Source organism: Malaclemys terrapin, chromosome 12 (assembly GCF_027887155.1).
Source record: "Malaclemys terrapin pileata isolate rMalTer1 chromosome 12, rMalTer1.hap1, whole genome shotgun sequence".
Lineage (NCBI taxonomy): Eukaryota > Metazoa > Chordata > Testudines > Emydidae > Malaclemys > Malaclemys terrapin.
The window spans coordinates 8722902-8734703 of NC_071516.1; the positions used below are offsets into that span (position 1 = coordinate 8722902).

The following is an 11802-nucleotide window of genomic DNA, read 5'->3' on the forward strand; positions in this document are numbered from 1 at the left end:
AAACTTATCTTTAAATCTGGTCTCCTCATAGCTTCCCTGTAGTCATGCATGAAGTTATTCGGAGTCTAACTAACGCACAAACCTTCATCTGCGGTTCTGGACTATTTCAGGTAGCAATATTTTTATCTCACATATGGTGCATTTTCTCTGTATTTTTCCCGCTTTGCTGTTAATCTGATTTATTCCGTTTCTTGTGCTGGTGGTGACAAGCACACAGTGACATCCTCTGACAGAACTGTGAAATGACTGGGCAGAACCCTTCTGTTCCCAGGCTTTGTGGTACTGAGTTGAATCATTACTTCCTATACATATGGGGAAGCTTCTCTCACTACTGCAGACCCTAGGAAGAAACAGAAGCAGAACATTTTGTTCACTTATGAACACTGAAGATGTTTTGTCTAATATCTTTGAGCTGCCTTTCCCAATCTGTTCTTCAAATACAATCCACATAGTATGCAAAGTCCAAACTTTATTGTCCAGTTTGTTTTTTAAATGCAGAAAACAATCCTGTAACATAAGCTGTGACCCAACAAAGAATTTAAGCATGCAGATAGTCCCAATAATGTTAAAGTGAAACACATAATTAAGTTCTGTGCTGGACTGGGGCCATTAAGATCAGCTTGAACCTTCTTCCTAGGTTTGATTGCTCCAAAGGGTTCCTCCCTCAAGACTGCTCAGCCCACACCCTTGGTCTCCTTTCTTCAGAGAGCTACTTCCACTTTCATTATATCCAGGCAAAGCAATGAGTCACAGTGTCAGCAGAATCCCCTTAGTCCTTTCCCAGCAAGATCAACCACTGCTAATAAGATGGTGGTGGGTTCCCAGGTGAACTCTGCCAGCCATCATTATGTGAAAATATGTTTTTGAGTTATGAGAATTCCACAAGTCTCCTAAAGCATTAGAATCATGCATGCTTTAGGGTTCACAATGTTTTCTAGTCTTAGTCCTTCATCGCTCTTCTCTAACAATTTACATAATATTTCATAGATACGAATTTTTCTATAGAATAAGTGTTTGTCCAGGGCCCTCAGCCAATCATTTCCTGCCTCCTCTGCAGCATATTAGTTGCCTCTCTGGCTGGCATCCTCTCCCCCAGAGGTGGCTGCATTTTAGTGGGCCCAATCCAATTCCCCACTGAAGTCAATGGAAAGACTCCCAATGGGAACTGGATCAGGTCCTCCGCCAATAGGTTTTACTGTACTTGGTGATTCTTCTAGGATGAAGATACCATATAGCAGACACTAACAGAGTAAAGATTATTCTTATTATAAAGTGAAAAGTGTAACCTGGAGGAATGATGAAGCATTAAGCTTCTACCTTTCTAATGAAAACGGACCTTCTAAGAATGTTCCAAACTTGATTTTAGAAAGATTGAGAATAGCCAGCCATGGAGCATCCCGTATCACAGGAAAGTTAATGCCCCTCTCTCCTGCTGTGTGGGTCATGCTTTAGTGGCTAATTCTACTAATTCCAGAGGAGTTACGCCTGATTTACACCTAATTAAGAGAAGAATCAGGATGGATGGTTCTCCTTGACACTACATGTCATTGTGGCCAAGAGCATGGTGGGATTCAAACCAACGCGAGATCTTTCCGTGGATTCAAAACAACATGGGGTCTTTCTGTGGCTATTGTGGACATCCACATTTACATTCGATTGGATTTGAAACATTAGAAGGGTCATAAAAACTCCTGCTTCGGGGCATTAGAGAACCACTTAACTGAGAGGGGCAAGTTATTCTATAATTGTCCAGCCTTCTTGCACCTTCCTCTGAAACAGATGATAGCCACTGTCAGAAAAAGGATACTGTACTGGAGGGACCATAAGTCTGATCTGGTACAGCAATTCCTACGCATATTGAATACAGAGGATCCCATTAAAACCCTGGTGTTTACTACACCCTGGCTGGGACTCAACCACGGTGAGTGGGAAGGGTCAGATAGGATGTCCAGTGTCACTGATCCTCCAAATTCTTAGTGAATTATTTCTAAGCCTGGATCCGTTCCTCATGAAAATGGGGCCAGTTGTTTCCTCCGAGCACAGAAGCCAAGCTCTGGGCATTGTCTCCTCAGAGCCAGGGACACGGAGTCGGAAAGAGGGGGAAACAGCGGGCCGGAGAGACTGAACGGTCCAGCCCATGACCGCGTGGCCTCCCGCTGGATCCTCCGCTCTGCAGAAGCAGTGGAGCGTTTACACTGGAAGCAGCGCTTCGCTAACCCAGAGTGACTGCGGTGTGATTCCTGCCTCCCACCGCCTGCTCCTCCAACCACTCCGCGCTTCGGGACTCGGCAGCCAGCGGGAGCACACGGATTTAGGCTGGTCAGAGCATTACGAAGCCACTCAGGGGAGCGGCGGGCACCGAGCCCCTCCCGGTGCAGTAGGCGCCGAGAGAGATCAGGTACTAACCCCGCGGGAGTGAGCCCGCTTTGCTCCTTCCCCGTACCTGCAAGCGGAGCGCTGCGGGCAGAAGCGCTTTGGTGCCTTCTGGCCGATGCCTCTCAGGGGCTCCAGAGAAGGGGGGGAACAAGGCAGCCGCCGCTGCCGATTGGGCTGCGTGTGACTCTGCCCAAGAATCAGGCCCCGTTGGCAAGCTGGATTGGCCCCCGCCACCGGCATGGTGCGGACCGGTGCTGCCGCCTGAGTCGCTGAGCGGCGTGGTGCTGAAATGGACAGCAACCTGCAAGACTGGCCCCTCAACGCCTCGGCGGCTGGAGGCAAAGGAGCCGGCGACCAGCTGCTGGGCAGGTTCGGGGCCACGTGGACCATCACCTTGGCCGTGCTCATGGCTCTGCTGATCGTGGCCACCGTGGTTGGGAACGCGCTGGTCCTGCTGGCCTTCGTGGTGGACTCCAGCCTGCGGACCCAGAACAATTACTTCCTCCTCAACCTGGCCATCTCCGATTTCCTAGTAGGTAAAGTACCACGTCGGTTTCACTTTTCCCACCCAGCTTGGGGTTCCCGGGGCCAGCTGACTCCGGAACAGCAAGTCGGACACCGATTTCCCCGCTGGGCTGAAAGTTGGGTGTGTTTAAAAGGTAGCAGCAAAGATCCCCGTAGCTGGGCTTTATTTTAGGGGCTGCGATATCAGCCACTCCAGAGAGAAATAGGGGACTGGGTCAAGTCATTGCCCTGTGGCTCAGGTCAAAATGGTCTTCCAGGCAATCTTTGCAAATGCGTGAGCTCCCGCTGTGCCCTTGCAAAGGGTTGTCACCCACAGCTAACCAGTTTCAAACATCAGAACAAATGTCACTGTAATAATGTGAGCAACATAAACGATGGGTTATTCCCCCTTTCTGAGCACTGGACTTCACATGGAAATTATCTACCACCGCAGCTTCTTTCCACAACGTACTCTAGATACGGCTGTACGCACCGATCGCTAAGGCAGATAGATACCTTGTACACGGCACACGTACAGTCTATTCTGGAAAGAAGAAGCAGTTTGAAGTCCAGTTATTTACACCGTTTGGTGATGCCCAGTTAACATGGCAACACTGATATCAGGCCGGCCACCAGGGCATGCTACTCGGTGAGACGTGCATTGTTAAAAGGAAAACAAGAGTCCAAGGAGGAGATTTGTTCTGTTAGTTACGTCCGTGGGGGTGGACAGCAAAATGAGCACTACAGGAACTGAGCACTTTTTTCTTTTTTTCTTGTCTTGCAAGGGGTTATTTAGCGGTGATGCATGTGCAGTGGAAGTACCCGCGCAGACTTGTAGCTAGCCAGATGTTTGGAGAACAAGTTGCATGCCTCACTAAAGGAGAAGGGCGCCCCGTCCCATTTCTCTTGCTAAGCCAGAGAGCCCGGTTTTGTGAAGCTGAAAGTAAAGGGCTGAGTTCAGATCGGCTCTGACTGCAGCCTTGACCAATCCCCTGAGCCAAAGATTAGTAGCTGCGACACGCATCTTCGTGGGAGGGGGATTAAGCAGGAGGAACGGTGTGGATTTCTTTATTGATGTTTAGCTCCGAATGGATAACGGTCCCAACTCCCCAGAAGGATTATAGGCCATCAAACCGGTGAGAGATTGTTTTAGCTTCTAGACACACACAGCCAGCCGGCCACCCACCACCCACCACTCTTCAGACTTACACCTCGGAGACACAAGAACCGTTTTTTTCTGTCACAGTCACACTGATCAGCAAGGACGTTATTAATGTACCACATGCAAAAATAGGAAGCCCGAGTTACTGAACTGTGCTTCTATGTGGTTCAGAATGTTAGACAAATTAGGTAGTGCCTCTGAACATCCCCTGGTTTAGAGCTAAGCTGCAAACCCCAGGAAAACCTTGATTCAGTCTTTCCCTGCTTCTTTGTTACACGGATGAGCTCAGTGATTGTTTTCAAAATCGATTTGTATTTTTGACAGAACTATCAAGCCCTCACTTCTGGCATGTTGCTGGAGAATTTGGGCAAAATCATTGGAGGGTACTCATCTTCCCCTCCCCTTCATTTAGGGAGCAGAGAAAACAGCAGCTCAGGTTGCAACCCGAGTACCTAGTTCTGCAGACACACATGCACTGGAGTCAACTAGCCACCCACAAAAATTCACTTGTGTAAGCTTTTGTAGGATCAGGCCTTCAGATGAGAGCACTGTTGAGTCCCTCCAAAAGAACTGACGTGGGTCCTCTAGCAAAGAGGAGCTCTGGTCAAAATACAAGCCAAGGAAGCTTTGATTTTTAAAGGAAGAGCTGGGAGGCTCTCTTTATGCATCGCCATGAGGCGGTAATGGGTAAAAAACCAAATTGTTACCTTGCTTTACAGCTTTCCTTTAAAACTCAGATTTCAAGCTTTTCCTGAGGCATTTGGGCACCCAACTCCCATTAATTTTCATAGGAGTCATGCAGCCAAAGCCCAGATCCTCAAAGGTATTTAGATGCCTATCTCCCACTGAAATCAATGGGAGCTAGGCACCAATGTCTTTGAGGATCCAGGCCCCAAATCCCTTAGGCCGCTTTGAAAATCACAGCCTGGATGTTCATGGGCCAGAATTCTCACCTAGTGGGCTCCTTTCTATCTTTCCAGCCTATGCTGCTGATGATGTGTCTCAAGATTAGCTTTTGAAGAGACTCTCACTGGGAAATCACTAACTGTGACCCAACCAATACCAGTCACAAGCTGGCCCATACACAACATGGCCATCCAAGGCCACTGAGCAGACTTGCAAATGACATCACATACACCAACAGTTATTCTCAGCATTCATTTGAGTGAGTTACTTTTTTCAAGCACCTGCGCGTGGTGCAGAAGCCCTTTCAAATATAAACACCTCTCATTGCAGGTGCCTTTTGCATTCCCTTGTATGTGCCCTATGTGCTGACAGGAAGATGGGCCTTTGGGAAAAGCTTCTGCAAGCTCTGGCTGGTAATTGATTATCTGCTCTGCACCTCTTCAGTCTTCAACATTGTACTGATTAGCTATGACAGATTCCTCTCTGTGACAAGAGCGGTAAGTACTGACATGTCAGAGATGAGAAAAGCCTTCCCCCTCACTTTATTGTCTCGAGTCATCTGTGCTAAATAAAAGCTGTTTGATTCCTTGGGAAATTATGCATCTTTTAGTCTGGTGATGGGAAAGAAAAATTCCTGGGAAACATACAATTCACTTGCAAACCTTGCCTTCAGGTGTGTGTTTTTTTAAACAATCAAATCCTTTGAGGTTCAGAACCCAGGAAGCAGATTGTCCCTCAAACGCTGACTGCGAAGGTGTTTGAGTGACAGCCAGTCAATCCAAGTGAGGTAAACAATTTATTACCAACTTGCAATGGTTATTTCCAGATTAAACAAACTGATTTCAGTGGGAGTTAAGTCAGTCTCACTCAGGAACTGGCTCACAGGTTGCGGTGGAATCTTGCAAGGTGCCAAATGTCCTAAATGCACAATTATTACAATGGGAATTGAGGGTACTCAGCACCTTATAGGAGGGGAACAGCAACTCACAGGCTAGAAGGGTTCCAAGTACAGTACAAAGCGACAAAGAGTCCTGTGACACCTTATAGACTAACAGATGTATTGGAGCATAAGCTTTCGTGGGTAGATGCATCTCATGCATCTGACAAAGTGGGTATTCATCCACGAAGCTTATGCTCCAATACATCTGTTAGTCTATAAGGTGTCACAGGACTCTTTGTCGCTTTTTACAGATCCAGACTAACATGGCTACCCCTCTGATACTTGACAAGTACAGTACAAAATATCTACAGAGGGGCCCAATGCATACAGTTCAGCAATCCGGGGCCAAATTGCAACAAAGCTCACATGTATTGGACACAGGAGTTTGGCGTGGGCCCCTCTAACAATTTCAAAGTGCATTCAGGGAGAGCATAGGCACGTGGCTGGGGCAGCGGACTAGACATTGAGGCTCCCTGGATTCTATTCTCAGCTCTACCACTGACTCAGGGTGCAGTCTTGGACAAATAATCTCTGTCTGCCTCATTTTACCCATCTATGAAATGGGGTTTAAAAAGCAGATATCAAATTTGGGCTGAGCTATGTATCAAGAATGATTCATTGACATAAAAGGTGAATATCTCCCTGAAATGTATTGACTCAGTTCAGGACTGTTCTAAGCCAATCATGAGCCAAGTTTGATTTGGAGTTACAGGACCAGGTCCTAGCTTTTCTCTGTGGGATTGTGATTTATCTAGTGATTGAGTCTTCTGTCTCCAGCACATGGATTTGAGACACTGCAGAGATATTGTATAGCAACTTTGCCAGAAATGTTACAGTTTGTAAAACAGTCTAAGCCAGTTAATGTATTTGGTCATATCTAAGAAAAGATGTTTCCCCTCCAGGTCACGTACCGAGCTCAGCAAGGTAATACCAAGCAAGCAGTGCTGAAGATGGTAGCGGTGTGGGTCTTAGCTTTCCTGCTCTATGGACCTGCAATTATCAGCTGGGAATACGTAACAGGCCAGAGCATCATACCTGATGGGGAATGCTATGCTGAATTTTTCTACAACTGGTATTTTCTCATGACGGCCTCCACGCTGGAGTTTTTCACCCCCTTCATCAGTGTATTGTTTTTCAACTTGAGCATTTACCTGAACATTCAGAAACGCACCAAAATCCGCCTAGATATCTTCCACGAAGTACAGAGCCCGTCGTTCATGGAGGAGCTGGAAATGAGTCCGGAAGGAAAGCTTTCTCTGAAATGCTGTAAGTGGGACCAGAAAGAGGCAGCCCAAACCCTAGACCTTCCCAAAATTGAAACACAACAAGCAGCTGCCAATGCCAGTCAGAATGTGAAAGACTCACAGACATCAGACTCAAAGAGCTCCGGGCCCTATAGCGGGAAATCAAAGTCTTTCAACAAGAGGAGCTATAAACACTCAGCGTCTACAATGTCTTTAGAGAAACGGATGAAGATGGTCTCCCAGAGCATCACACAGCGTTTCAGGCTCTCCAGAGACAAGAAGGTGGCAAAATCACTGGCAGTTATAGTGAGCATTTTTGGGCTTTGCTGGGCACCATACACCCTCCTCATGATCATCCGAGCTGCTTGCCATGGCCACTGCATCCCTGATTACTGGTATGAGACTTCCTTCTGGCTCTTGTGGATCAACTCTGCCGTTAACCCTGTCCTGTATCCCCTCTGCCACTACAGTTTTAGAAGAGCTTTCATTAAACTCCTGTGCCCCAAGAAGTTAAAGATCCAACCTCACAATTCCCTCCAACACTGCTGGAAGTGAGTCAATCCAGCCATGTATTTGAGGAGCTGTCTTCTCGCTTTGTCATATTTTGCAGAACCACAGTAGTTCATTTCCTGTGAAGGATGTGATGATAGCACTTTCGGGGGGCAAGGGTGTTCAGTATGAACTTCTCCTGCTCTCTCTGCAGGGACAAAAATGGGCTGAATGGACAGATGTGTGTTAATCCCATGGCACCTATGTCTGTGTTCACCCCCCTACACACGCACAGAAGAGCTCTACTGCCACCTAGCCAACCAACATGGCATTGGTACTTATTATAAAAAAGAAGCCCAAAATGTAAATCTAATCTTGCCCACTGTAAGTAATATATAGTTTAACCCAGAGGTTCTCAAACTGTGGTCTGTGGACCACCAGTGGTCCACCAGCTCCGTTCAGGTTGCCCGCGGATAGTTCCCTCTAAGGTGGGTGCCTGGGCGGCTGCACAGAAGAGAATGAAGGCCCACCCACCTAATGAGTGGAGCCGCATAGACGTGGCTCCACTCATTAGGTGCCTGGACCCTGGAGAAGACGCACATGTAAGGTGAGGTGGTGGCCTTGGGGGGGATAGGAGGTAGGTGGGAGGGGGCAATGGGGTGAGAAGAGGGGGTGGTGGTAATTTGGGATGTGCAAGGCTGCAGGGGCCAGAGAAAGCGGCGACTTTCCCCAGAACCATGGCTGCAGCTGCTGGGGAGCGCTGGGGCTGCTGTGGTAGGGGAGAGACCCCCCTCCTTCCCAGCCCTAGCTCAGGGGCTGCAGCAGTGCGGGAGAGAGGGAGAGACCCCCCCTCCTTCCCAGCCTCAGCTCTGTGGCTGCTGTGGCAGAGGAGAGAGGGCACATCCATCGCATTAGAAAGGTAAAACTACTGATATGAAAATATGAGTTGTGTGCTTTTATTTGTAGAACAAAAAAAGTTAATTATTATTAAGTTTTTTTATATAGCGCTTTTCTCCAAGGCGCTTTACAATAGTTAGCTAATGATACAAACAACATTTGGAAAGCTCATTAAGTGGTCTGCCGAGACCCTCAGCAATTTTCAAGTGGAAAAAAAAAAGTTTGAGAACTACTGGTTTAACCCTTTACAAACCAGATATTTGCCATGAGTGTGAGGTTCTCTTCTCATAGCCAGTGTACTACACATGCATGGGAAGGAGCAAACATTTCAAACACCGCCCATGTATAATTATTTGTATTGTGATAGCGCCTTGGGAACCGTATCACAGACCAGGACCCCACAGTGCTGGGCATTATACATACATACACAAACACACACACACACACACACACACACACAAGACCTTCTCTGTCCCAAAGAACTTACAATCTAAGTCTCAGACAAGACAAGACAAAACAGATGTGGGGAGCACAAGGAAGCAATGAGACAATATTAGCATGAAAAGCAGTGACCACAGCACTCCAGCTGCCTATTGTAAATAAAAAGTATGTCTCACTCTTAGAATGGTTAACGGACAAAATTAGCCCCACTAAAGTTCACACAAACAGAACAAACTACATTCATGCACCAGTTCACTATTGCCCTGTTAGTCTTGCATGATTCTTGCTGAAAAACTGATAGAATTTCCCCACCTACGGCTATGATTGACTTCGTGGGCCTGGAGCCTCTCTGCTCTGAGCCCTCCGGCATCCACTGCTCCTTCAAATCCCGCCATAAATCTCACCTCTACAGGAAATCCTTCCTCTCTTTTTCTCCCCCTATACTCACCACTCCTGAAGTGCTGTCCTGTGTCTGTCTTTTCTTATGTAGACTAAGCTATTTGGCTATATCACATCTCTGTTTGCAAAGCACCATGTTGATTTACAGGTGCGCTCTATAATAACCATCATAATAGACTTGCATAATAGTAATGAGAAATACAGCAAGACCCCAGATTGTTATGGGATTGGGGGACTCAGATCAGACTGGTGGGAACTGGGCAGTACCTCTGTACTTCATTGAACTATAGCATGAGTCAGCTACTAACTTCTTCACACTCACAGCCCCCAGTGTGAGCAGACACTGTTGGGTGAGGCCCAGTGAATGGCCTAAGGGTACGTCTATACTTACCCGCTGGTTCGGCGGCAAGCAATTGATCTTCTGGGATCGATTTATTGCGTCTTGTCTAGACACGATAAATCGATCCCAGAAGTGCTCGCTGTCGACACCGGTAATCCTGCTCTGCAAGAGGAGTAGGCGGAGTCGACGGGGGAGCCTGCCTGCTGCGTGTGGACCCGTGGTAAGTACCTTTAAGTTCAAACTAAGATACTTCGACTTCAGCTATGTTATTCACATAGCTGAAGTTGCGTATCTTAGTTCGAACTGGGGGCTTAGTGTGGACCAGCCCTAAGCCTCTTCTCCAAGATTTTAGAAATACTTTTTGGAATTGATTTATAGAGTGGCAACCCCGGAATAAGGGAGTTTCATGGCTGTCCGTTTCAGTAAGTCCCAGCCTGCAGCCCCCTGCCAGGATCACCCATCACCCACCTGAACAGAAATCCTGGCTCAGCTGATGCAAGGAACAAATGTAAGCATTAAAGAACTTTCTATGCGGTTTTGTGGTTCAGTGGATAGAGCACTAGTTTCAAGAAACCTGGAGAAATCTATCCCCAGCCTGGTGCATGACCTTCACCAAGTCACTTTACCTCTGCTTTCCCATCCTATCTGTTGTCATTCTTCCCTGTTTAGATGGTAATATTTTTGGGGATAGGGATTGTCTCTTACTACATGTTTGTACAGTACCTCCTGATCCCAGGCAGGGCCTCTTGGTACTCTCATAATAGAAATACATAATTATTAATTACCACAGCAAGAGCTCAGGTTTAACAGGTCTGTAGAAAGGAACTAGAGTTCAGGACCCTGGAAACTACATTTGCAAATAGGAACCCAAAATGTTGAAAAGTAGCCCTAAAAAAAACCTAACATTGTGATTCCTAATTACACTTAGCTGCTGTGAAGATAACTGTGTTTCTTGGCCTTTGCTAGGAATAAGAGAAATGATATAATCCAACCATTGCAGTGACATTTGTTGATTAGATAAATAGTGCCATTTCAAGTGAATTTTTATTGATGATGTTCTGTTTTGTGTCTACGGTATTTGGATCTGTAATAGTCTTGGTTACGTGACTATTACATACTTGTTTAAAATGTATCTTTCAATCAACATAACAAGTGTATTAAGACCTGTGAGGTTGTGTATTGTGAAGTCTACTTGTAGCTTTCCTTGTGCTGCAGAGAAACTCAATAAAAGTTATTTTTATATAAAGTGTGCTGAATGCTCTATAGAAAACAAGGTGTTAGTAAAAAGAACATGTTTGAAAAGCAATGAGTACGCAGTGATCTGCATGGGGAGACAAGCCCAGCTGTATCATAGGAGAGACAGCTCCTGAAACAGCCGGATTTCTTTTGCCATATATTAACAGGAATTGGAGAGCACATAAGGTCCATAGAGTGAACACACTGTACATTTCTTTTTGAAGTCCAGCTGTTTTACAGCACTGGTTTCATGAAATCATGGTCTGAAAAGATTGCATTAACATTAGCAACCTGGGTCAAATCAAAAATTGCACTGGTCTCCTTAGAGTGGAGAGAAAGTACCCATGTGAACAAAGTTACTAGCCTGCAGCTGTGATTACCTTATCCATGATATTTTAGAAGCTCTGTTATAACTTAAGGGAGAAAAAGGGGAGTTATTGTTGTTTTTTTTGTTTATACTTCATGGTAGCTAAAGATTGCCTAGATTTTCCCTCACTTCCTTCTCCTGCCTCCCAAAAAATAGTTTTTGTTTTCTTCTTTTTTAATCTTAGAAATATTGGGAGTGTCATGTCTGATCTACCCTGGCTTTGCTGGACTCATTGGGGTTCTCCGCTGAAGAACACAAGATCTCACCTCAGAAAGGATGTCCTTTTCTCCCTGCCCTCACTGTAGCAATTTAGTACATTTGCATTTTCATGTGACTAGGTGGTAGAGTGAAATTCACAAGCATCTTGTTCTCAGTGGGAATTCCAGAGGAAGAATCATGAATATATGGTGCCTGCTCACAAGAATCAGACATAACAACGGCATGTCACACAGCCTCCAGACAAGTGTCAGACAAGTGACTGGAAGCCTTCTCTTCAGAAGG

At 46.2% G+C, this 11802-nt stretch overlaps 1 protein-coding gene across 1 annotated transcript; it reads left to right on the forward strand.

Annotated features, from left to right (window-relative positions):
- The first annotated feature begins 2665 nt into the window (after positions 1-2665).
- On the forward strand, positions 2666-8233 carry HRH3 (histamine receptor H3). Its single transcript, XM_054046131.1, has 3 exons — positions 2666-2912; positions 5279-5445; positions 6791-8233. Exons 1-3 carry the CDS (start codon positions 2666-2668, stop codon positions 7685-7687), a joined length of 1311 nt encoding a protein of 436 aa, XP_053902106.1. The 3' UTR covers positions 7688-8233.
- The last annotated feature ends 3569 nt before the right edge of the window (positions 8234-11802 follow it).